At 43.2% G+C, this 27,775-nt stretch overlaps 1 protein-coding gene across 2 annotated transcripts in view; it reads right to left on the reverse strand.

The window, feature by feature from the left end:
• Nucleotides 1-27,775, reverse strand: part of BCL11B (BCL11B, BAF complex component) — a 96,962-nt gene that overhangs the window by 58,134 nt on the left and 11,053 nt on the right. For both annotated transcript variants that reach the window (XM_027673938.1, XM_027673937.1), the window contains exon 2: nucleotides 24,024-24,389. In XM_027673938.1, the coding sequence (XP_027529739.1) occupies nucleotides 24,024-24,389 (366 nt within the window). The remainder of the gene's footprint in view (nucleotides 1-24,023; nucleotides 24,390-27,775) is intronic.

The raw sequence follows: 27,775 nt of genomic DNA on the forward strand, positions 1-27,775 counted from the left end.
AAGGGGAGTTTTGCACATAGTATGAGGGTGAAACATGCACAGGGATTGCCACTATGTAAATAAAATATCTGCATTGCTGATGATAGAGGAAGATTTTGTTCTCATGCCTTAAATTGGCTCATCATATCCTTAAAGCCTGTACACGGCAGTAGCTCACAAGTGATGTTGATTCCCATACACTGAATTTTTTTTTACTCTCTGCTGTTTTTAAACTTTCAAAGAAGAAAATAAGGTAAATTGGATATGACCCCAGACAATGGAAATGAACATAAGAGCCTAGATAAACCTGACAAAGGCCACAATCAAGGCATAAATTGCATCCTTCTGTTGTCCCTCTCCCTAAGCCTAGGCATGACTGGCCGTATGATATGGTATATGTGAAACACCACGCTCCTCGGGCACATCTGCAGCAAAGTCCCTGAGCAAAGCACAAAGATGGAGCCAAAGCAGCATCCACAACATCCCACCTCAGCATGGCTGAGACCAGGGGAACCAATCGTAAATTTTAAGAGATCTGCCTTTATGTCTCATGTCATATATAGTTGCAGCCACACGTAGCTGTGTAGCTGGTGTCCCAGGGGGTGTTGTGTGTTCGGCTGGGAGGGTGCCTGGGTGTGTATCTGTGTACAGGCAAACAGGCAGGTGCACAGGCAGACGTGTGAGCCACTTAACGGGGCATGAACCAAGTTTTTCTGTGTGTCTCTCTGTGCCTGTCTGGTGACAGAAAATCCAATCAATAGCTGGTTAGAGAATAAAGCTCAGCTCCATTATTAAAAAACTCTCAATAAAAAGAAAAACATCTGTTCAAACAGTGTACGGCTACAAATTTGGAGTGCAGGCTGAAGCCTCATCCCTGCCCTGTGCCCATCATGTTCAGAGAGAATACTGCAGATGTTTTGAGATGGGTTTTACATGCACCATTGCAGCAGCTTTGAGCAGACACATCCAAAAATGAAAGACAAATCTATTCGCTAATCTTTCCAATAGATTTTTTCCAAGCTTTTCTAAACCAAGTTGTCTCATCTGTATCACACCCTCTTACATGGACTATTCCCACCTGATAGCACTATCTTTCTGTCATGTCTCTTTATACAGCTACCAACAGGGTTGAGGGAGCAAATACACACAAGCACACACGTGTACACACACAGAGCATACAGAGACACACATGCACAGACGTTTCCAACAGCAACTAGCAGAGCAATAAATTCATACCCTGGAAGGGACAGATGCTTACAGCACCCCTCAGGAAAGACTCCATGGTATGGGCAGACACCACTATACACATACACACAGAGCCCAGTGCTCAGACAGACCTGCACACCAGCCTTTACCTCTCCCCCCAGCTCACACACAAACAGCGGTTTTGGAGCAGTTTCCCCGCACCGACTATGATGTTAAGACTAAAACTTTGCTCGAGCTGGAAATGAAAAGTTGCACTGGGGAGAGAAGAAGGAGGGCAGGGAAGGGATTTGTTATATTTTGCTCAGGGATTTTTTTTAATTTTGGCAGGTAAGGATTCCCTTTGAATTGATACATTTCTTTCTCCCAAGAATTTCGAATGATAATGCATAAATGAGTCATAGATCAAGAACAGCGACGTGGTGAGCAAGGAGGAGAAAGAGTGTGAGTGAGGGGCACTGGCATAGAAATTTGACAGTACCCCAACTCCCTCCCTTCCTCCCCCCATGCCAAGACATTAATTCTCACAAGTCGGAGAAAATTACTATGCATGAATGCAAAAAGCATGATCAGGAGTAATTAACATGGCTTCATATGCAAATTTTATTAATGCAGAAGTACAAAGTCATTATGCAAATGAAACTTACGTCAACTCTCTTGACAAATATTCATCTCTAAAGCTCAAGTTTCTCCCTTCTAATTTTTTTTTTAATTTTTGGTGTAAAACCAAAAAAAAAAAAAGTGATGAGGACTGTTTGACAAGTTTGCAAAGTTGTTTTTCAACCGGAGAAATTTATTCTTGCATTGTTGATATATTTTTTTTTCTGTTGTTGTTGTTGGCAGGTACACGACAGCTCATGGAGGAGAGCGGGAGGATGGGGGACGCGGGCTACCAGCAGCAGGCAGCCAATCAAAACGCCAGCGGCTGTAATGAGCGCGATTGATGACTGTTTGGCTTTACTGCAGGGTAATGAACTAGAATCCAGTCTGAGGAGGAAAAAAATATGAATATTCATGAAGCTGTGCTCCTGCCTTTGATGATTAAAGAAATTTTTAATATTCAAATAAGCGCTTGCCAAGTGATTAACAAAGAACAAGCACGCAGGAATATGGAAATGGAGCTGTGGAAGATTTGGGAGTCACAGTCTGTGCAAAAAAGACAGCACAAAATTTCATAAACAAGATAGGCAGATAACCTAATTCAAATCTGAGCAAATAAAGGGGGGGAAAAAAGAATCACCTTCTTTTTCATCAGTTTTGATATTGTATTAGTCACTTTGTTTTAGAGTGCAAAGGAGAATAAAATCACCCGATGCAATGAGATGGAGGGAAAAATCCAAACCCTGAGAAACCCAGCCCAGCAATTACAAAGTAAGAATCCTGGGTGAGAAATTGCTAGGAAAATGATGGCTAAGTCCACAGTCTGCTGTGGGCTATTACTTTTCAAAAGCAGAAACCTGCCTGATGCTGAGAGCCTACTGGCTGAGAACGGCCAACTTGTTGTACACAACAGGCAGGAGTCGAAAGTATCCTGAAATAACCAAGACCAGTCCCTGCTGTTAAATCCCATTCCTTGGGTAAAGGGCACACTGCAGGGCTTGACCGCTGCCTGGGAGAGGAGGGAGTGCAACAGAAAGAAGAAATATTATTGCCAGGGAAAAGAAAGCAAGAAAAAAAGTGAAAAGGAGGGTGCAAGGAGGTCTCAGCTGCCCGCCCTGGTAATCAGTTGGTAAAAAATGTGTTTTCCATGTCTGAGCCAGAAAGGTCCTCCACTCCCCACAGATTTCTGAGCAAGGATACAAAAATCCAGTCACATTATAAAATGTCTGATAAGTTCAGGCTCTCATAGTTTAATAGCTTCACTAAGGATTCACACTGAAGCACATAGTAACAATATTAGCTGCTAAAATGACTATGCAGTTAAAATACATCTAATTAGCAGCCAGTGACATCTTTTTTTCTTTTTTTTTCTTTTTTTTTTTTTTGAAAGACAGTTAACTTCAGGGCTACATTATACCTGAACGAAATGTGGTTGAGCTCTGTCTGTTACTCAAAAGACAGAGTAAGGATATCTTCAAACTCTTAGGGCACTGGAAAACCAACTCACCTTTTTGTTATTAGATCCTGGGGTTTCACAGGCCTGTTTGCCTTTTCTGCAGACCTTTAAAAACTCTGGTTAATTATTTCTTATTTAAAAATCTAAAGAAAGCATAGGCTAGGTACCATTTAATAAGTAGCTGGTGTCTTCAGAATGTAAAATTTCAACTTTACTTAAAATAAAAATAATAATAACAGCATGAGGACAATGCTACAAATTGCAAAAAGGGCCATGACCAGAACCTTCACAGTTGCCATGAAAACACATCATGTAGCTAATGGAATCTTTCCCCCTATATCTGATTCATTTTTGGAGATACAAAAATACCCACTACTGATGTACCATAGGAAAGAAAAGAGGGGGGGGAAGAAAAGAAAGGAGATGGGGAAAAAAAAAAAGAGAAATGCCTAAATGTAAGTAAAGATAAGGTTAAACACCATGCCAGGGTATTGCTGGGAGTCTTTCCTCTGAATAATGCCAAGACCTTTCGAAGATGCCTGTTGTCTCTAGGTGTGTGTGGGCGGGTGAAGTGTGATATTACATAACACACACGCGGCAGTGGCTGTGCACAACCGCACTGATTAAAACGCTTGACTGTGAAACTCAGATCTCCATTTCCTGGGCTGTTCACAGCTCGTGTCAGACCCTTGAACACTGTAAATGTTATCCTTTGTCCATGAGATTCTTTGGCTTTATTTTAATCGGTGCATTTTCTTTTTTAATGACAGAGAAGCAACTACCGGCTCCTACAGTTGGTTGCTTTGAAGCCCTTCTTAAATGGCAGTTGAGTTCTGCCATATAAATGTGAATACTTAGTATTTATGCCACATTTTTATTCTTTCTTTAAAGCCCCCCATTTACATATTTCTGGAGAATAATGATACTTCTGCAGGCCAGGTGAACACACATTTCTGCATATGGAGTCAATAGGGAAAAGCATTAAGAGTCAATATTGTAAAAATCAGCCCCTAAATTTAAATGGCTTGAAATGAGCATGCAGCTGTGGTTGCCTGTCAGTAGTTAGATGCTGTAATAATAATAACAACAACAATAATAACAATAATAATAATAATAATATTTTCATTTCTCTAGTGCCTTCCACGCAAAGCTCTGGAAGTACTTTACAAAGATAAATAAACTGAGTTTGGAACACCCTGTTAGGTTAATAAATATACTAATATATCTAAAGAGCATGCAATTCCTCTCACTGTGTAAAAAATCCACATTTTAGTCATCCACATATTTGTGCATGGCATTTTGGAGTCTTGGACATTGAGGGCAAGCTGTGGAGAATTTTACTTACCTAAGAGACCATGTGAATTCACAGAAGTAGCCCACGCTATGCCTGCAACACTTCTTTTGCAGTCCAAAACCCCTCTTTTAGAAAATGGGGGTATGGGTTGTCACTGGCCCCACTCAGGGACCAGGGTGGGTGGTCCGCAGGGGTATCCAGGTGCCACATGGCAGCATTGGCAGCATGCTTATGTACCAGTTCTCCACAGGGGCTCCTGCAGGACCACCCATCCCTCCTTCCCACCTGATGGTCATCTAAACCTGCTCCTGGCCCCTTGTTTGCGCTATGAACATAAAACTAAAGGAAAAACTGAAACATCTGGGCTCATCCCAATTAAATACACAGGGAAAAGGACTCTTGCCTACCCCAAGGCTGCATTCACTGCTTCCCCCTGCTGTGCCCTCTGCCCACCCCACTGACACAAGGCTTTGCCCCAGGAGGACCATATCCCTTTGCTATGAGAGCAACTGGGAGCAAGAGCAGCAGAAAACAGGGCAAGATTTGGCCTAAAAACATCATAAGGGATAAGTAAATGTAGCATATCAACAGATCTGATAAAATATAGCACAGGAAACCAGGGACTTTTCTCATCTCAGAAGGGTGGTCTTGCAGACAGGGCTCTGGGCTGGGAAGAGGGCTGGGGTGCAAACCCCAGGGCATGAGCCACCCAGTCTATGGCACGTCCTTTTCCCGGAGCTCAGATTTCCCCTTCCACTGACTGCCTGTCTGCTCTGTTCAGCCCCAACACACTTCCAAACAGAGCCCAAATCTCACTCTGGGAATGCAGAGTGTCTACTACAATGGTGCCCTGATCTGAGCTGCAATGTCCAGAAGTTACCGCAATAAACTAACAAATAACAATAATCACCCTGATTTGTGGAGGGTTTTTTTAACAAAATGCATAAAAGGTTGACAATAAACAGTTCATCAGTTTTCCCAAGTTTGTTCCCCAACTCTTGTAATTAAGTCCTAGGAAGTTTCAATGGTTGTAAAAATCCTTGTGGGGTCTAAAAATTTTAGTCCTGATTATATAATGAATATTTCTATATACCAACAAATATTCCTGATGTAATTGAAACATATAACTCCCCCAACAGACCATCGTTGCAACTTAACAAGCCCTGGAATTAATAAAGGAACTCAGTGGATGGAAAGAGTTGTTTCCAAAGGGCAAAATAATATATACAGGCAGCTAGAGAGAGAAATGCCACTACAAATAATCAGCAGGCTTGACCACAAGAGGATGGTCAAGAGGCTAAAATGAATAGAGTGAAGTGGCCAGGGAAGAGCCACAGATAAGCAGGAGTCATTAACACCAGTGGACTTCTCTGCCTTGGCCATTCAGAGCCGAGCCCGGCTTACACCATCAGATGCTGCACTGCAAACATGTATCCTCAGGCTGAATATGGCCTCTGGAAAAGAGAACAGCAGGATTTGCTGCTCGGGTAAGTATCTCTGCCTTGCTCTAAAGTTTGCTTTCTACTTGTAGTTTTGAATTTTATCCATATCTCATAAAAAAAAAAAATCACTGGTGAAATTAGGCGAGATGAGACTTTAGCAGCTCTTCAGCTGTTTGGTAGTGAAAACAATTCCTGGAACGGTAGGGAACTTGGGAAAAAGAAGCAGACGAAGTCACTCTGCCCCTCTGTGCCTCAGTCTCCCCATCTGTGAAAATCGGCTAATGATATCCACCTGATTTAGTTAAATGTCCTGGAAACTAAAAAGACTCTGTAACAGCAATATATTAAGCAGCAGCACTGTTAACTGCTTCACTGCTGGAAATGCGAAGGAGAACCATCAGGTGATGCCGATGTCCCTGCACAGCACAGATGGACAAACTTAATATACAGACACAATTAGCTTTGGGAGAGAATCACAGCTTCTGTTTTTTTGGCTCACCCCTTGCCAAAAGCAATGTAAGTGTAGGCACTTTGTAAGTGCTGAATTTCAATGTGAAAAATAGTCTACCTGCCTAGTGTGAATGCATACCTCAGACTTAAAGTAATATAACATTGGGGGGGGAGGAGAGGGGGTATTAACATGCACATTTATAATTTTAAAATTTTTCCCTGTGCATGGAGCACGTTCACACTCAGCAGAGCAATTCACTAACACATGCAAACTTGAAAAAGCAAAGCAGAGCCAGTGATTGAGGAGGGAGGGAGGGAGGGAGGGAGCAACAGTGATTTTTAAAATGAGGGTTCCCTTTGAATTTTGGATCTCCCAGGGAAAAATCAATCCAGCTGTGTGTGTATGAGTGGACCCAAGTCTAATAACTGAATCTTTAGATGAGCAGAGCAATCAACTGGAAATGGTAAAACAATTCACCAAATCTACTGAAGATCTAAAGCTTCGGTCTTCAATTCACTGGACACCAGCACAACTGAGTAAATAATGCTGTCTGAATGGAACAGAGGCTAGGAAATTAACTAGCTTTTAAATAACAAAAGAAAGCAGACAAATAAACCAGCAACCAGGAATGTAGTTCAGATTATAATGTAAGTTTAAAAAATGAAATAATGAACCAGTGTTTCATTTGCACAAGGAAGCATGCTGCAAACCTGTGCCCAATCCTCCTGCTTAATAGAACAATGAAGTTGTACCCAAACACTTGGATCTAAACAGAATTTGGCCAACCACAAATGCTTATTAGACAGGATAACCAAACTCTGCACCAGGAGAGGTAAAACACATGTACAGTATAAAAACAACCCTTTTCTCCTTTCAGTCTCACACAAAACTAAGAGCAAAGTCAAATACAAGAAACCAAGAACCATTCTACACACAGAATTTTTTTTCTGAGGTATATATTTGCTGTACCAGACTTCCCCATAACTCCCAATTTACCCATTTATTTGTACAGAATAGCATCTTTCTCTGTAAGGTAAAAGTATAAGACACAAAAAGGCTTTTTATTATCAAGTGGAAATGGATGCTGAATACACTTAGCTGGGAAAGTGCATTAAAAAAAAACCCAAAGAGATCACAAAACAGAGATACTGTACAAACAAGGTGAGGCAACATGTTCCTTCAAACATCCATGTTCAGGATGAGGAAGCAATATTAAATTCATACCTATCACCCCAGTAAAATAAAGGTGAGTAGACTTTTGTTTTGTTTCTGATGAAAATGTCAATATACTCAGACAGCAGCTTATTGCTCTATATCACAGTCTAACCAAATCTTTCTATAACCTCTTGCATTACGAGGAAAATCTCTAAAATGTCACCAAATAAAAAACTGAACTAGCCTGTAATTAGTTTCAACAAAGTCATCCTTTTAACCCTAATTTTCTAGATGTAGATGGTATTTCCAAAGTAAGCATTATGAACCTTCCTTAAGGACAAGTAGAATCAAATTGTAAAATCATAACCAGCGATCTAGTAGCTCTTCCTCGAAGCAAGTCCTTTATTTCCCTGTAATAAATTCAAATCTAGTCCTCAGTCTCTTAATAGGTGATCAGAGAAAATATGCATGCACACCTAAACTGCTACAACAAACCTTATTTTTTAAATAACACTTCAGTCACTAATATAATAAAGACCGTTGTAACACGTTAGCACTGGTATCATTATTCCTTATGATTCAATATTCTAATGACTGGCTGGAACAGAGGTTTATGTTCTGCAGAGGTTTATACCACTATTTAATGTAATTAAGCAAACTGGCAGCCAGTGCCTCTATGGAAATATCATTTCTATCATAGAGTATTCCCACCAGAAATTCAGAGGGATCATAACATACAAACTTTGATTCTGTTTATTTTTTTCCCCTGTTCTGAAACTGATCTGGCATTTCTTCGACTTAGTACTAAGTGGAAGAAGGAATTAATTTGGCTTCTGTAGACATGTTATTATTGACAATACTAATAATCTATGACAAATGGGCCATCCCCGCTCCTCTCTTTCAGCAGGCATAGCAGCCTGCAACATCACTTCGCAAAACCCCAGAGCTGGACTCTTCTCCTGCCAGGAGCCCTGTGAGTGTACCAGCAATGGGGTTTTAAGTAAGCCATTAAAATGCTAATATTCAGCACAGGGCCAGATCCCTGTTACCACTGAAAGCAGAACTAAAGCTCCTCTGGAGACAGGATAAGGCCCTTCCAATGTGATCAAAGAGTAAATACATGCAAAGCTCTGATGGGAGAAAGGATCTTTTTTCTAATTTTAAAACTAAACAGGGAGAGTCCACCAGGCTCATAATCCATGTTACAGTCACATCTGGGATCACTGACATCTGGGATAACAGCAACGAGGAAGATGAGTCCAGGCTAAAAAGTTGCCACCTGGGGTCAAAGAGAAGCACTTAATACCCAAGATTGTGTCAAAATGGAGTTATCTTTTGGACTATACTACCTCCACTTGACACAGCTCTGCTGATGACAGCAGATGTGCCCCTCTCTCTGTAGATATATTTTATATACATACATGCACTGTGCATGGCTTTGTCATATCTGCATTTACCCCACCTTGCAAAGGAAGCTCAGCCCCTCACTCAAGCAGGAGGTTTATGGGGCCACCCAAGAGCACAGGGTCAGGAGCAGAATTCAGACCCAAAACCAGAGTTCACACTCCACCTGCAACAGCTCACCAGCCAGCTTGGTTAAATAAAGGCTCAGTTACCTCTCTCTCCCAGCTGTAAAGCTCTCTGTAGAGGGAAGGAAAAAAAAATTGAAACAAAACCCACTCCCATTTCCAGGGGAGAATGGGACAAGAAATGATAACGAGAACGGGAAAATGTCTGGTTCCTATTATTGCTATCTCCAGTGCCTTCACCTCCACAAACAGCTTAAAGGAGGGCTTCTGGAACAGAAGTTCAACTTTCCTTGATCTGGGCTCTTCAACTGCCAGGAATCTGGTTACATTTTCTCCTTCTCCAGATTTTAATATTTTTATTTTATATTCTAATGGGGACTGGGGGGAGGAAGAGTGGGAATCTCAGTGTCATTGTAAGAAAGAAGTCACCGGGTTTTGCGATCCAGCAGCTTCCTTGGCAGAGGGAACTGCTGGTTGGCATAATCCACTCATTTGACAAAACTACTATTTCTGGGCACAGACTCAAAAACAGGTAGGAAGCAAATGCTGAGAAATAAGGAAGTAAAAACAGCCAACAGATTTTTCACTACCAAGAACGCCAAGAGTAAACATGATTTATTTAGCTGTGTTTAACGTGTCTCTTCTGCACTAGACTGCAGAAATCTGCTTGCATTTAGAGCAGGAGGAGGAGGAGAAGGCAGGGGGGAGGGGATGAAAAGGGAATCCATTACGGCACTCCGCTGGTACTTTCTGAATTGTTCAGTCACACAGTTTTATGGAGTACAAGTATTTTCTAGCCCAAAATATATTCATGTGTCAGAAGAAAGCAGCACTAATCTGCTGTTAATTAACAAGCTGCTGCTAACAAAAGATGAAGGACCCAATTCATACAAACAATATTTACGTGGGTGTCGCATGATTTTGTCACAGATCTTTCCTCTTTTTCCCTTTCCCCCCCTGCCTCCTCCTCTTCCTCAGCACCCAGTTGCAGAGATGCAATACCGAGGAATCCCAGCTCCTCTTGGAACCAACACCCACAGTGGAGGAGAGGGCACTCAGTCTTGTCCTGACCCAGTCAAACTCAGACAGCATCTCACCTGAGGCACCCAGCTCCAGGGCTCGCAGCTCCCCATAGGAAGGGAGCCTATCATATGCTCACAAGTGAAATTTCCTTAGATCCTTATTCACTTTTAAGGGAGAAGCCATCTTCTGGCACTGTGCCCACAGTGGCAATGCTGCCGAGGCTCCAGGAAGCGGCATGAAGCCTCCCATCCTCCATCCATCCTCACCAGCCGGTGCATGCTGAGAGAGGGGATGGGAGACATCACTGTCTTCCCCAGTGCCTTGTCCGTGATTTCACTTTTGTTTAAACCAACCATTTTGCCAACGAATTTGGGGGTGGGGGGAACACGCTAACAGCATAGAGATTCAAAGGGATTAGGGCTTGCTCAAAAATGTCAACGCATGCACAAAAGGGTAGGGCTGTGAGAAGTGAATCAGAGGGCAGCTCTCCTGGCTACAGCCCCACTACCTTCACCTGTTCCTCGCTGGCATTTTGGACAGTAGTGCTTGTGGCCTCATCCAGAGGAGTACTGAGCATAGCAGCCTGCCCCAAGCCCCCAGCAGATGCAGCCAGGCACTTCAGAAAATAAACCCATTCACATCTTTTCTGCCTCATCTGAGAAATGAGACTGCGTATCTCCTGTGGGCGTCTTAAAGCTGGTGCTGGCAAAGAGATGGGAGAGTTAAAACCAATAGCAACTAGCATTAAAAATTCCTGGACTTGCTCCATTTCTGGGAACAAAGGTGGGGCTGCAGGGTGGGAGAAAGAAAGGGCTGATGAACTCTCCTGCTCTACACCCATCAAACCATGCTGACCTGTCCTACAGAAGGAATAGAGTTTAGGCTCTGCTCTGCACGGCCATCACACAGCCAGCGCTGGGCAAAGTGTAGGGACGGGAAGGTGGGAAATAGAAGTATTCAAGCGTGACTCTAGAAGTGCCAGGGTTCTCCTGTGGTGGCACGCTGGAGTGGTATTTCTGCTAGCACAGTTCTCTGCACACCCCAGTTACTGTCTCACCCTGAAGGCCGCAGCTTTCCTCAGTGAGAAACAAACTCCACTGAAGCATACACACATCTGCCCCTCCAGGTTTTCTCTCTGTACCCTTACCCCACTCCCCAAATCATGGATTTTTCACTGCAAAAGTCACAACCACCCTCTCAGCACATTCCCCTGGCACCCTGGCCAGCATCCAGCCCCATCACTGGCTCCCTCCCACAGGACCTGCTCTGGCCTCTGCCCTGGCAGGAGCCTCTGAGAGGGACCAGCCCTCAATGCAGACTAGCACTGACTCTTACTCATGTTGTCCTCTTTGTGCATGTCCAGTGTCACCTTTGCCACTTCAAGACCAGCATTTTACAAAGTCCTGGCCTGGGCATTTTCAAAGGTCTATTTATTAAATAGCAGTGATATTTGAAACACTGACATTTACCATTTGATAAGCAAACACATTTAAACAAGAATCTTAAAAGACCTAATGAAAGAGAAACAGATCCATCTGTACTGTATTCTCCACTCACTATCGCTCAAAGAAGTAAACCTTTCCAACCCTCCCAACAGTGAAGACAATAGGAGTTCCCGAGCTTCCTGTGGAGGGAGTGAAGACAACCAGTGAATTGCCCCACCCAAGAAACGCCTGGAAGCAAGTTGCAGAAAAAACCCTAGCCCAAGCAGCCTCAAGGCCCCAGCCCACAGACTTCATCAATCCAGTTTATCAGTCCTTCCAAAACAAGCAGGTGCCTTTGCTAGGGATCTCTGACAGACACCATTGCATCCATAACATCCCCTTGATGAAATATTTCTAATGAGCGTTAATTGTCAGATAGAGAGCATTGAGGATTGAGGGTGTTTTCCTCACCCACAGGGCAGACATGGTAAGGATGAGGCCACTCCAAGACAATGCACTGTCAAAAGCCCCCTGAAGGGATGGGTACTTCTGGTGGCCAGTAAAGATGTCTTTTGCTCCTGTGTACCAGCACTGCTAACAGAAACCCACCTTGTGTACCCCTCTGGAGAAACAACTCCAATCAGGTATCCTCAATCAGCTTCAAAATCAAAGTGCATCATCTTAAATTATGAACTTTGCACAATGAGGATAGCATCCTCCAGGGAAGTCTGAGGGAGCTGGCATGGGGGCTAAGGGGTTTTTTAAGGGGGTTTTGGGGTTCACTGTTTTCACTTCTTTCTTGCAAAAAGGCCCTGTACCATAAACATTAATCAAACACTGTATTCTGCCTTTTAGTCTTGAACAATTATGAGTACAGTTTTGTGATCTTTAGCCATATTTACTGATACTCAAAGGCAGATTCTATCTTGTTAGATTGTTATAAATGGGACCCCAGGGAATCGGCACACAGGCAGAGGCAGATGTGAGAGAGCCTTCTCAGAGCTCGGGTGTGCTTCAGTTTTCTACTGCTGAAATTACGAATGTTTTGGAGATTAAAAAAAAAAAACAACCAACTTTAGATTCCTCTGCCAGATCATTACAAAGAGCTGTCTGTAGATTCCAAAATAAAAATGCCATTTTGCTGAACTTAATATTTTTTAAGGTTAACTGTTAAATTTCAAAGCATGGTTTACATGTGCTGGCCACTTGTATGCACATAAGTTTCAGAGGCAGACACAGAAAAGGTTTCTGGCTATAAACCATTAAAGAAAGAAACCCACAAATTCTATCTCATTCTCTCTTACTTAAACATGTTGTTTCTGCTCAAGACCTGTTTCATAATACCATAAAATAGAAGCATGCTTCCGACTAGATTTGAGAAGCTGTCACATTAAAGGTAAACTTTTAATCTGCTAGAAACAAACAGCACACATTTTTCTTTCACAAGAAACAGCTCTCAAGAAATGTTTAAACAAGAATTTAAGAGCTGTGTGGTAACGCCACATACAGGGGTCTCAGATAGCTACTGGGTTTAAGCTTCTTTTCCTTGTTGTTGTTTTTTTAATTCTTTAAGTAACCCACTCAAAAGTAGGCTTCTAGGAACAGAGTAACCAAGATGCATGGTAAAGTGAACCTCCAGGCTCACTTTTATTTCTAGTTAATAGAAAAGAAATGTTTTAACTGAAACACAGGCCTGAATTTCTAGCTATTCATCCACATCTTTTTATTTTCTTGGGACTCACAATCAGATACTTTTAAGAAGTTAATTGTGTCACAATTAGTAACACATTAGTCCTCCGATATTTTTAATAGCAACCCAGGTTTTTCCCCAAGGCGCTTATAAATGGCAGGCTTGGCTATATTCTCCCTTTTTTAAAACTCCCATGCACTTTCTTCTTTAAAAAACTCCCACATGCATTTCACTTGGTCTGAAAATACCAGCACAGATCTTAATCCTGCCAACGCTTACAGACATGCTTAACTTTCTGCACATCAGTAATCCCGCTGCCTGCAGAGGACCGTTGGCGTTACCTACAGCTCAGTGCAGGCTAAGGACAAAATCCAGCCTGTGCTGAAGCCAATGGCAAAACCCCCATTGACGTCAATAAGGTTGTGCTTTGACATCTAATTTGTTGCAGGATTGGGACCATCCTCATTTCAAGGTACTTTCCCAAACTCTTTTTTTATTTTGGTTTGGGGGTTTTTTTCTCCTTCTCTCTTCCTGCTCTTTCTCCCCCTCACCTCCCACATTCACTCTTGTGGGGCCCCATATTGAGACCACTTGAAAACTTCTGCCTTTCAAATCCCTCCCGAGGAAAACCCCCTCGCTGAGACAGGAAACATCCTTTGCAGGTAAAGCTGAAAGAAACTCTTTTGCTCCAGTGCATGTGTTTGAGTAAACTAATTAAAACCTGGGAACTTGGGTTCCAACTGATGCCAAGAAGCAATCGTTAATATGAGCTGAAGTGAAATGGGAAGCTCCAGACGTTTAAAATTAGCTGTAGGGGGCGGGGGGGGGGAGGGAGGAAAAAAGGAAAAGGAAAAAAAAGTAAAAAAGGAGGAAAAAAAAGTGGAGGGAAAGAGGGAAAGGATGTTTTGTAATTTTCACTGTAAAGTCAACTCGGTGCAGCTTGAACTGCACGGAGTTAAAATGAATTTTTGGGGGAATGCTGTACAAGGAGGGGAAAAAGCACTGCTGAAAAGCAGGGGAGGGGGAAGCAGCCGCAGCCGGCTCGGAAGCGCCATGGTGCTGTGAAGAGCGGGCAGAAGTGAGCAAACCAGCTGAACCGCTTGCAGAATTAATCAGTAACAAAGAGGCTGGAGCTGTTGGCGGGCTTCAGCCCTTGAACCTGGACTCTGCTCTATAAATTTCAACTTGGAATGGCTCTCTACTTGTTGAAAGACAGGTTGGCTCTGGGCCAAGACATAGGGGGAAGAAAAAAAAAAAAACAAAAGGAAAAAAAATTCCTTCTTGCTCAGGAAACTTCCCTTCAGTTTCTAACTCTTTTTATGAGATAGTAATAGGGCAGTCTAGAAAACAGGAAACAAAAAGTGGGTCTCGAAAGGAAAAAATGAACCAGGAGTTGGTTTAATATAGAAAATAAAACAAGTAGGTGCTAAATTCAAATCTGGATTTTGCCTGCACAGAAGTACATCAGCTCTAATAGAAGACTTCAGAGCACCTCGGCAATAATTCAAAGGAGACCTTTACAATTACATTAGCTGACTACAGATTTGACTCTGAAAATAATAAATGTCTTAAAAGAGGAAGAGGGCTGTTTAATCCCTGTCTGCAGTCTCATCTTGTTCTCTCCTCCCTCACCACTCCACCTTGTTTAAATGACCATTTCAAAAGGAGTATAGTATGAAAACATGCAGAACCATCATTTATTCAGCAGCATCTCTTTCCTTTCTTATTTTTCCCCTTATTTTGTGCAGGAGAACCGACGCACTCCTCAATCTCTGCTCACTGCCAAGGCAGTTTCAGCCACAAATACTCTGCCACTGCTGTGCTTTCCCAGAGTGAGCAGACAAGGAGTGGGCTGGAGCAGAGTGAGGGGCTGGAGTGCAGAGGGGGGGAGCTGTCAAAGTGGGAAGAAAGAAGGCAAACAGCTATTCAGAGGCCAGATGCGCTGAGCAAGGTCAGCTGCAGAGACACAGCCCTTTGCAGCAGCTATGCAATTACATCCAAAGTCTGCACAGCACCGAGAGTCCCACAACCTGCATGCAAGGACCAGAGGACCTAGGACAGCTGGAAGAAGGTCTATAATAATTTTAATTGCTCTTCCAAGATGCTAAAGAGTAAATGAGATCCTCTTTAGCTAGAACAGAGGGGATGATGCTCTATACCGTTTGCAAGAATACATGCAGATAAAATACCCTAATGAGAGAGTGGAGAGAGAAATATAGTAAGTGCCAGCAGTGATCAAAAGGTGAAATAAAATACCAAAATAAGATACAGCCTAATCAGAGCATGGGGGACAGGGATACAAAATCTCTTCACTAAAAGTGGCTGTTAGGGTAAATTAGATTAATCACTCCCAGCTCCCTTCCTCCCCAAACTCCCTTTATTGTAAACAAGGGGCTTACTCCTGTAAGGCTGAACACCATCCAAGGCTGCTGAACATTTAAAACTATATACGTAACATGCCTACTACAGACATACATCCTGTACATCCACTTTCCAAGAAAACTGGAATCTGCTACTTGGTAGGTCTTTTCCATCCGCAGCTTTTACGACCCTGCCGAGGGACCAGTGAGCAGTGTCCCCCTTTTCTCGCTCAAGAAATACGCTACCAAATGCCAGAAGAAGGAGCGAGTTTTAGAGCTGTTGGGCTTAACAGTGGTTCGTGCTGACCATGCTTGAATCTTTCTGCAAAGGCATACATGCAAAGAGGAAAAAACAACAACCACTAAGTAACCACTTCACAACTGCCATTAACATTATTAAACTCCTTACAAGTGGTATCTACCCCACCTTCCCCACTACACACAAACATACACACACCCCCAAGCTCTGCAACACAGCAACCAGGAGCCAAGAGGACTCTCCTCTCCCCGCTGCAGCAACCACATTCATTCCAGTTAAGGGGTTAACGATTCGTTTCCACTACTTCTCTCGAGAAAACCTACAATGAAAACATTGGCTCACGAAAGCGTTCTCACTGCCAGAATGCCACAGCGCGAGTGAAAAGTCCGTTTTGTTTTCATTACATCTCTGGGATTTCCGGCTTAACTCCTGAGCTTAGACACCAAATCCCTAGATACCCCACCCACCCAGTTTTTCTTCTTCTTTTTTTTTTTTTTTTAATAACGTTTCTACTGCACGGCCCACCAATTACCATTTGGAGGGTGGGAGGGAATGGGGAAAAGGAACCATGCTGAAAAGGATCCTCTGATTGGAGTGCGCGCACGCATCTCCCAAGACAAGAGCCACCCAGCTACCCCGTTTCTCCTGGCTTCCAGGGTTTTCTGCTGAGAAACATGGTTTTATTTCTATACCTGGCCTTTCTCTTCTATTTCTCACCCTCCGGGCTCCCATCTTCCCACTCGGCCACCGAAGCCAGTGCTGAAAGTCAGCCCCAAATCTATGCCCTTTGAAGTTATGTGACATGACATAGAAATTCAAGCCTTTCTTGTACAAAAAGTATGATTACTTCACAGGGTTTTTTTTTCCTCCAGTTATGATAGAAAAATGTTCCAATCTCCAAAAAAACCTTGAAAGGTTCAACCTTTATGTCACAGCCGATTTGGTCACTGTGTGTATAGGCAGCACAGTTCAAACACTGGCTGAGAAAGAAAAACAATCTATGGAAAAGACATGAAGGGAGGTAACCTCGTGCTATAGCAACACTTCTGTCTTGCTGAAGCAAAGGAACCATTTCTGTGCCTTTCTGTATTTATCCACCTTTGGAGAGGAACAGTAACTTTTTCTATCTCTATAGGAGCTTTTCTCTTTTATAGTGCTTCCACACACCTGGTTTTCCTTCATCAACATGCCAATGCAAAATTCCCCTGCAAATACCTTTAGACTCCTTTCTTGCAGTCAATACTCCACTAAGCACAAGCACATTGCTATTAGTGTTGCCTATAAAAATCTACCAATCTTTCCATAAAAATAATAACCAGATACATACAGGATTTTTGGTCTTTCACACATGGCCCAAGTAATTTCACAAAAGGAACTGAATAAAGGCAGAAAACCACTTTGTTGGGTGACATTTTGAGTGGGTTCTAACTCTAAGTCCAGAGTTCTTCCATTTAATTAAAAGAGGGTAACAGCAGTGCCAAGCTGGTACAAACAAGCAAGTTTTGCTCTTAAAGAGTGACTCCTCACATGCACTCACCCCAGAGCAAGAATACTCTTGCCAAGTGTACTGACTGACCTTCTTAAATCCCCTCTCATCAGCCTGCAAAATGGCACTTCTGTCAAAAAGGTTTTACCCAGAATTGTCCCTCATAAAACCAAAGATGACTATAACTAAGAGAGATTAGAGAGAGAAAAAATAACAGCAGCAAGCCCGTTTCTCAGTTCGGCACACCATGCATTCAGGGGCAGGTCCCCACTTGTGTCACCTGATAAATCTGGCATGGTCCTGCCAGTTTCAGGGGAGTTACCCCAGGTGAAACCAGGGCAGAGTGGGGTGAACTGGACCCCCCCAGCGCTCCTCCAGCACCAGCACCTACCGTTTCACCCTCGTGGGAATTCTGCTAACCACATACAGGGCGCGGAAAATAACTTTGAAAAACAGGATGGTGAGAGGAACAAAACAAAAAGCTAAAACCAGCAAGGAGAATCGAGAGCATAATATTACTTGGCCTTTTTTTTAATCTCCTTTTAAAAACTCAGTGTGATTAATTTCACTCTTGACTGGCAGATGCCGGTAAAGCCTTGGTGCCTGGCGGGGCCGGACCCCGGGCAGGACACCTGGGGGCGAGCTGAGGTTGCAGCGGCGAGAGGGCGGTCGGTGGCCTCGGGCTGGGGCTGAGCAGAGGGCGCTGGAGTGGGGCCACAGGGTGTGGTGGAGTTCAAGCAAGGGGAAGGAAGGGTTTTGTAACTGGCAGGTTTCTCACCTTTAACTCTTGCCGGGATTAGCAGGATCTGTGCTGCCACCTTGGTGAGAAGCACCATGACCACAGCCCTGCGGCTGCAGCCCTGCACACACGCTGATGGGCACCCTCTCTTAGGATCCCCCACGGAGGCAATCACGTTTGTTGGAGACCTCCATGTTGGCTTGCACCGGCAGCCTTTAAACTTTAACCCATCATCATATCAGCAGCCCTTGGTCATGCTTCAAGCCTCAGCAAACCAGGGAAGGGCCACTCCTGTGGGCTGGGGCTTGCCCTGTCCCCAGAGGAGAGCCAAGCTCCCTCAGCATGCCTCCCCACCCCCAGCTCTGGGCACAAGCAGGGCTCTGGGTGAGATCACCTAGCTTGTTTTTCTCTCCACACCCAAGCCAGGACCTCAGCAAGGTCCCAGGGGCAGGCAGCTTGCTCGTTAACCCTCTCTCAGGGCACCACCAGTTGACACCTTCCTTGTGTCATGTGTCCTCCCCTTACTGCTCAGCAACACCAATTAGAAAAATGTGTTGCTAAATACCTGGCAAAATGTGTTGCTAAATACAGCAAAGGAGGAGGAGGTGACCAGGTAACTCCTCTGCACTCAGGAAAACCCCAGCAGATGCGAGGGAAGAAACAAGTCTGGAAAAGCCTCACGAGAAGGATTGCAACTACAAGCTGAGTTTCTCAGGCACTGTTACCACACACTTCTGGAAGCCTCTTCTTCTTCACATAGTGTTTTTCCTGGCCTGGCTTTGACAAGTCACTCCTGCAAGACCCAGTACCCCAGGGATATGCTGGTAGCAGCACCCAGTGCCATGGCAGCCTTGGGAAGGGGATGACCCCAAAGCCATGTGCCAGCTCAGTGCTGTTCAGAACAGCTCTTCCCAACCTGCCCGACATCACCATCACAGCGCTCGGGTTGTTTCAGCTTGCATTTTCCTCCCCTCACATGTGAAGGCATCACGATGGCTGGCTGAGTCCTGCAGTTAATATGGGTGCACGGGTCCATAATGGTACATTGTAAGTGAATGTCTCAGGGTAGACAGCAATAATAATTAGCTGTCATGATTTGAAAAAAGGATAATCCATGCCATTGAGTTAACAATCACTCACACAACACACATGGATTTAACTAATCTTAATTTGGAGAAAAATAACAATTCTAAATATATCAAATAGCCTATTTCATGGCAACCTACGGCGGTGTTTATCTCTGGCTTCCAGCACATGCGAGTTATTTAGTTTCTCTCACTGGCAGTTTTACCATTCAAAAGCCTGAAATGAACATTCATGGAGCAGGGGTTGCAGTTAAATCCTGCCTCTGACAGGGAGCCTTTTTTCATGATGCACATCTAGTTCAAGTACAATGTGTGGAGCCCGGCACTGGTGGCCGGGACAGGATGAATGAGGAATTCCAATCAACCCCCTCCCCTTTCCTAGCACTATCCTTGCAGAAATTAACTCGCTGTCTTAATGAACTGCTGCTGCTGCTGTCGTTATGTGTCTGTGAGGGTACTCTGGCCCGCAGGTGCAGACCTGTCAGTGAATCTGGAGAAGGTCTGTCCCAAGTGGTGCCTGCCCCACAGAGGTTCCTTCCTCTCTGCCAGGGCTCTATGAAACCAACCAGCATTAAAAGCAAGCTGGCTGCCTGGTACTTTTTATTTAACCTGGATCATTTCAGAGAGTCCTGCTAACAAACAAACCAGTAGCCCATGAGCCCAGCAGGGCCACGGAGAGGAGACGAGATACTATCAGTCAAAGGACAGTGGAAGCATATTTCTCAGGTCATTCTTCAGCCAGGACAGGTCACCTGGTTATGCCCAAGATCTGATAAGTATGAGAGATAAAAAGAGATATAAAATACAACAGTGGTCTAATTTTTTTCCAAAATACCTGCCAGCGGTGAAGCAAAAGGAGCAGTGACTGATAACTCCTGGCCAACTCATTGGCCGGGCTATGTTTTGCTGTACAACAATCTGGTACATCTGTTCGATACTATCACACCCTCTGTGCGAGAGGCAGAACTGATTTTCAAAGAGGTCAGCCAATTTAAAAATAACAAAAACAAACCCAAAAACTTTACAGGGCAGACTGCTCCTAAGCAAGTCACATCCTCCTAATGCCAGCTAACGTGCTACCACACATCGCATGGACAGTCGTAACTAAATGAAAACACCTTGAAAAGCTTGGATTTGCAAGTTACCAGGCAGGGAAAGATGACAGATTTTATTACCATAAGATCTTTAAAAGCTGATTGCAGAGAAAAAGTTGCCTTTGTCTCTAGCAAAATATAGAAACGTCAGCCGGAGATTTGTGTTACAAATTGTGCATACAATTTGTTGCAGACTCCTGAGCTCTACATGCCTGCCTCAAAGCAGCTCAGGGTCTGTTGTGTGGTCAAGAGGCATTCAGTGAAGGGTGCAAGAAGAGCTACCAAGACAGAAAAAAAAAGACAAAAAGAAACAGAGGAGGAAAGACCTCAGGAGTACCCTGTGCCAGGATGAATGCTCAGCACTGCATCCCAATATCCTCATGCCCAGAGGGAAGAGAGGTGCAACGGCAGAGCCAAGCTCAGCTCCCGATGTACCCTCACAGCATCCAGCCATGGGAAGATGTAAGGTTTGGCGGCTTAATCACACCGCAGAAGGCCATACAAATTATTTTGACCAAATAAGAAGGTCTACAAAAATTACACAAGATCAAGGAGAGGAGCTGAAACCTCTTTGAGGACAGCAGTGGTGGCAGCATATTTCAGGGAGCCGAAGTGGCGAGTGGGTGATTTCTGGTTTCCCTCTTCAAATATAAAGACTCAATTATCTTTGAACAGCTTGCTTTACACATGAATTGACACATTTATTTTACAATAAATAACTGAAAGTTATCTATGTTTCCTTTACTGTTAATCTACACAAAGAAATAATAAACAGAGCTTGTCTACAAAAATGCAACTACTGCAGTCCTCAGAATTCAATTAAGCTAAAATAATTAATGCTTCTACCATATTAAATTACTTTATACATTTGAGCCACTGAAGTTTTTTTTTATTATTCTTTAATCTTTTTCGCCTTTTTATTTAATAAAAAAAAAAGTTAGTTTCAAAGGGGGGGGCTGGCTAGGAGGGGGGAAAAGAGCATGATTTGCTGTTAAAATGTAATGGTCTCCTTTAGCTGACACAGCATGTAGAGTGTTTTGTGCCTTTGATTAAAATAACATTTTAAATGCTTTGAACAAACATATCTCCCCATACTTCTAAGGGATTATTTTACATATTTCTTGGTGGAATAAAGAAATTCATTCTTCCTGTCGCAGTACAGAAAGGCTAAGAATATCTTTCGTCACATATAAAGTAAAAATACTGTAGGCTGTTGCATTATTACCAAAAAAAATAAAAAAATAAAGAGAGGGGGTGGCAGGGTAGGAGAAAGCTGCCTTAGAGATTAAGTTTCCCTTTTATGAAATCGTATTTAGTCTCTTTTTTTAACAAATCTAACAACAATGCTCTACAGCCGCTCACTGGGAAATACCTTTAATGTTAAATGCAGATTCTGATTTTCTTGGCTAATGCAGAAAGCCTTTCTATTGAAATATAAATAAGGGGTTTGGTATATCCCACTAAAGCCTTTCCAGTGAATGACTTCTGTGGGTTTTTCATGGCTACCCTCCATGGCTGTAATGTGAGGCTTTTATCCTACTATTGAAAACTATCCGCTGCTATTAAAAAAAATATGGAAGGACACTGCACCTTTTTATCTCAGAGCTGGGCTCCTAATTGAGAAAGCATTATTACTGCACTATTTAGTGGATGTCCCTATCTCCATGCACTGCTGAGAAAATGCCAATCAAATGATAAACCCTTTTATTTTTCTCAATTCAAAATCTTTTCTACATATTTTCATTTGATATTCAGTTTAGTCTGAAAGAGATTAGGTGCTCCAGATTGGCTTTTAAATTTTTTTTTTATGCCTTTCTCACATGTGAACATCCCCTTCACCCCCTCCTCCCCTGGCAGCTTTTCTGTGTGGCACAAGTGTTGGTTATGTTGATGCTGACCCCCAGAAGCTGTGATGGGACAGCACCCTGTGCACTGGGCCACTGAGGTACTTCACTATGGACTGAACTTGGGCAGAGATTAGTCAGAGATGAGCTCTGGACTGCAACTGCAGCATAGGTCTCCTGAACCAACCTTACCCTGGGTGTCCCTTACCCTGGGCACCTCTGCAAGGGGCTGAGCACCATCAGCTTACAGGGAGATCAACAGTTATTGAGCATCACTTAGCATCACTCAGACCTTCAGCAGACCAGAGGAGAATGTGCTGAATACCTCTCTTCTGCTCCTACCAAATGGGAAGGAAATCTAGCCTTCAAATCTGCTACACCACAATGTAGTCATCTCTACCAAGAACTGCATTCACAATTGAAAAAGAATGAGGAAAGCTGAAAAAGGAGGGGGAAAGCTGAAAAAGGAGGAGGAAAAGACAGGGTCAGGTCTTACAGTAGGGTTGCTTACAACCCTACAGCACAGGCTGCCACACGTAATCCCCCCAAAGCTACCACCTGTCCCATGCCAAGATGATGGCTGCACCCAAAAAAGATTCTTAAAAGAAAACAATGTAGTTAATGGGTGGCATATACTCTCTTCTAAAAGACAGGATGTCTGAAGACTGCAGCATTTCAAGGCTGGCATCCTCACTTATATGATGCCCAAGCTTGTCAGAGATGCTGGGGGCTGATTCAGAGACCTCCAACATTAAAAGTGGGAATCTCTTCAGCTTCAATTGTAAAGATAGGAGCCTCTCACCAGTCTTCTGGGGATCCCCTCATGGGAACATATCTACTACTGGCAGGATCCTGGACTGTCAGATCTAATCCCACAGGACAATTCCTAGAGAAATCAGGACAGTGGCAGAAAGACAAACTGCCACTGATCTTCGGTATGGGATGCAGTTGGTTTGAACAAAAAAGGCCCGTTTCAGAGGACATCCTACTGTGTAACATAAAACTCCCATTCACTAGCAGGGACGAGAGCCTTCCTTTCACCACTGTAGAGGGGACAAAAGCCCTGCACGACGGAAGAAGCCCCACGCCAGTCACTCTGCAGGAACCACTGCATGTCAGCAATCCCAGGTGGATACCATCACCCTCCAGCCCACCTCTGAGCAAGGAAGGTCCACTGAATGAATGTTAACTGCACCATGTACGAGAGCTTTAGAAAAAGAAATGCCTGCAATTTTCTCACCCAGGCCAGCCTGCGCTCTTGTATCCTTGTTCAGAAGACCCATTTGAGGTGTGCATATGAATGCAGGTGTTGCCTACCCAACCTGAGCCATCTACAAAGACCCAGGACAAGCAGCACTGGCAGAAGTGCAGGCCAGGAAGCTGATATCTACCCCAGGAAAAGAAAAAGCAAGGATTTAATGAACCCCTGTTTCAGCCCTCACAACAAAATCTTCTTCCCACTAACAGTCAGTGGGAAGACGATTTTTCCACTGACTTCACTAGGGTCAGGATTAATCCTTCCCAGTGAGTCTGCATGTGACAAAAGGTGTTTGGAAGAGGACTGAACTGAACACCTCACCAAAGTCCCCTATCCCTCCGCCACTTCTACCTTCTTAAGGATGCTCGTGAAATATTTTCTGACTCCAGCTTTCTTCTTTTTGCCATGTGTACAGGGTGCTATTTGGCTCTCCCAGGGAACTGAGAGGCCCCTTTCTCCAGCAGCTGGCCATGCACAGCCAGCTACACTGAATTAAACATGGGATGGACAGCCCTGCATAGCCATGAGGATTCTCCAGAATGGATGGTTCCTATAAAGACCTGTTACTGAAGTCTGTGTTTCATGGCACTTTCTAGAGGACTCTAGTTAAAAGATTACCTAGGCAGTTGATTGAGTGTAAAACGTGCTGTACCTGCAACGTTCTCCTGCTTGGGGCAAATTCCTTTTGTAGGCGTGAGAAGACGGTCTTCTTCATCGGGTGTGACTTGGATCCCGATTTCCACTGGCTCTGACACTTTCCTGAGCTCGGCGCGAGAGGAGGGGGGAGGGCTGCTCTTATCCATGCTCTTTTCATAGCAGACACCACCAGTGCCATTGCACTGTTTTCTCTTGTGCTCTATAAAAACCAAGATGTCTCCCAGCGGGAAGTTCATCTGACACTGTCCACAGGTTAACAAGTCGGGGTCTGTCCCGCCTGCAGCGATGCTGATGCCGCTTGGGTCTGCTATTGCCAGGCTCTCATCCTCGTCGGCCAGTGCCGGTTCCACATGGTCAGCCTCTGCTTTGCATGGACAAGGGGAAAGAGGGAGGAAAGGGATGAGGGGAGAAGAGAAAGAGATTGCTTTGAGTGTTCACAGACTCTGAAGGATGCATCACCAGAGGCCCAGCCTTCCCCCACCCCCAGAAGAAGTCAAGCCTGATTAGATCTTTCTTTTATTTTTCAACTTTTCCGCTCTCCCAGAATGATTTCAATACATTTTGCAACCAAGCCTGCCTGAAACGAAATGGAAAGGCTGACCTGGCATAGCTTTCCTGACAGCTCCTTCCCACTGCTGCCAGCACTGCAAGGATATCAGCAAAGAGCCATTTTGCAAGCGTTCGAGCCCCGAGTCATATTCTGAAATAGTTACTCTCTTTTTATCCCACCTTCTCATTCCCACCGCGTCTCCCAGCCATCTGGCCAAGGCCCCATCCAGCAAAGCTTATGCACCCAAACCTCTCTTCCTTTTTCAGAGAGAGGGGGAAAGCTTGTATGCTCCAAACTAGCAGAACCAGGATACCCGTGACATACAAAATTAGTACCACCTTTCCCGTTACAAAGTTACCGGCAAGATTAAATGACCACCCATTAGGACAAATTACAGCAAACTATTTGTAAGAGTAAGGTAAGCAGGATATGGTCACATGAGCAGTTAAGGGATTTCAAAAGTCTGTACAGTGGGAAAGGGAATGAGGTGCTTATTTAACATACTGGAATATTGGCTGAGCCTGAAATCTTCCACTCTATTTTTCTGATGTCAAATAACCCTGCCATTGCTATATATGTTAATAAAAGCTTTTCTTGTTTAAATTTTGCCCAGAGACCTGGTGAATTTCATACCTTTACCCCCAAAGACTGGGAAAGAATTTCTGAGTAACCTGCATCAGTTTCTAGGAAATATGCAACTTCTCATTTCACAATTATTAAAAACCACCATGTTTTTAATGGGTATTTATAAGATAATTCTTACATTATAAAATAATTGTGGATCACAATCCATTTCTGAGGCAAAACGTGTTTTGGAGGTTTTTTTCTCTTGTTCTACCATGTAACTGCCAAATCATACAAACCTTGGACTTTACTCAGGCAAAATTTCCACTGACTTTTGCCTAAGGCTGGTTTGACTCTGCAAGGACTATAGGATTTGGGCTGAACAAAACAGAGGAACTAACAGTATGTAAATCAGTGACTGAGACCTCTAATCGAATCAGGGTTAAAGGAATAGGAGGAAAAACGTTCTCTATTAGTCCAAGTGATTTCCTTATGGATTTCCTGGGGAAAGTAAGTCACACAAATATCTCAAAGAAGTAAGACTGTGATAAACAGATGTTATAATCCAGATCTGGACTCTTCTCCAGTCCTAAAACAGAAGGATTTCTGTCCCACTCTTAAGCAATTGCAAAAAAAAAGAAACACATAGGAAAAAGACAAATGGTAGAAGGTGGAACGCATTACCTGGCAACATAAATGGTTGCGCCCTGAAAAAAGGTAGTTAGAAAAAGAATCACTCCCATTTTTGCCTTCCAGAATAAATAAATGATCGACATATCTACCAGTGGTATTGCAAGTTGCATCAGAGCTCCCTAACAGCAAAGGGGAGAGCAGCAGCAGCAGCAGCAGCGACGGCAGAAACGGACAGGGACCCCAGAGAAGCGCCCATCCTGCTGGAAAAGACGATGGGCAAGGGAAGGCCTCTGTTTCCAAACTCATTCATTCTGAAAAGCATTAATTACCTTCTTCCCCTTAATCTAAGTTTAAAAGGAGTTTGAAGACAATACTACGCAATTAATTCACCAATTTATATCATGAAAAGATGCCTCCTTGCCTTAGTGAAAATGTAACCATAACCCTGTGCTGAAAAGGGACTGCTGGGAAGGGAGCGGGTGCCTGCAAACAGCATGTCACGATGCAAAAGGTAATTATTTAGTGCTGCGGTTCCCTTTAATGATCTAACATTGAGCAATATTGTTTATATTGAAGAGAGCTTGCACCTTTAATTACCAATTACATATACATCATTTTAGACCCAAAAGAAAAGGACTGTGAAAAGGTTCCTTTAGAAACGTGCACACTATTTGTAGTCAGAATTCCTATTAAGGGGGAGCAGTGTGTCAAAATATTAAAAAAAAACCATACAGAGAGGCACACACAGGCACACAGATACACATACGGGAGATGGGACAAAGAGCTGAAAAAGACAACACGAAAACAGGAACTGAACCAAGGGTCGTAAGAAAAAAAGGTGGCCGAGGAGAAAAATGTTTATTACTAGTTTCACTAACATTCCTGTAAAGGCTTCTGATTAAAGTCTGTGTCTTAAATTACAAAGACTGAATTTTGGTATTTATATATTTTATATATGTAACAAATAAAAAGAAAAGCACAGACCTCAACTTTATTATCTTTGTGATGTGAGGATTTTATATTTTTTTGCCTGCAATTTAAATTGTGCTCTTCAGAAAACGTAGCAAAATTGCTGCATTTGATAAGGGTCCTGACCAGGCGTCTGTGGAAACATGAAGGAGGTTTGAACAGCTAAACTGTTACAAATTCTTTCTTTTCAGTTATACATTTCATTTGAATATTAGTTAAATCCACATATGCCTATTCACTTACACTCGCTCACTCTCTTTCCAAGGACTCTGCAATGGCACTTTTTTAAAATAACATCTGGTATTCCTTCATATTTTGGCAGTCATCGCATCACCGAAAATCAGCTTTTCGTTTTCTTGGTACGCTGAGCCCTCATGATCAGTAGTAATTGGGTTTCAAACTATCAAAAGATTTTTTTTACTCAACTCTATTTCTGATTTGAGCTTAATAAATCATCAAGCATGAGACCAGCTATTCACCCAACAATGCAGAGGCTATATTACATCCCCTTATTCAGGACATGGAAAACAGACATAAAAGAATGAAAAACAAAATACTGAATAGATCTTCAAATGCATTTTATCCATGTCAATTTGCATTTATTTTTTTTTAATTGAAAAAAAAAAAAAAAGGCTTCCTATTGACAACTCAATTAAGCCATTAAAAACCTACATTCAAGTAACATTACAGGAGAGATTTAAAACCCACAAAGGAAAAGAGAAAAAAGCCTGCAAGCCCAGCCCATAACGCATCGGGTCATGCCTGGTTAATACAACAGCCAAGATCTTAGGCTGTTTAAGGAGTCCTTTAATACCAAAGGGGCAATTTAGGCCAGTCTCAATCTAAAGTTCTGACTCTACTTGTGTCTGTGGGTTTCAAATGAGTCGCTTCACATTATTTGAATTTAACTCTGTGGTTTTATTGCTGTTGTTGTTGGTAGCTGGGTTTAGAGGGAGGAGGGTGTTTCTTCACAAGTATTTATTTAAAATTAATTTATATTTTTTTTAAGAAGAAGAAATCAAGTCACACAC

This window comes from Neopelma chrysocephalum, unplaced genomic scaffold (assembly GCF_003984885.1).
Source record: "Neopelma chrysocephalum unplaced genomic scaffold, ASM398488v2 Primary Assembly neopelma1_24, whole genome shotgun sequence".
In the NCBI taxonomy this organism is placed as follows: domain Eukaryota; kingdom Metazoa; phylum Chordata; class Aves; order Passeriformes; family Pipridae; genus Neopelma; species Neopelma chrysocephalum.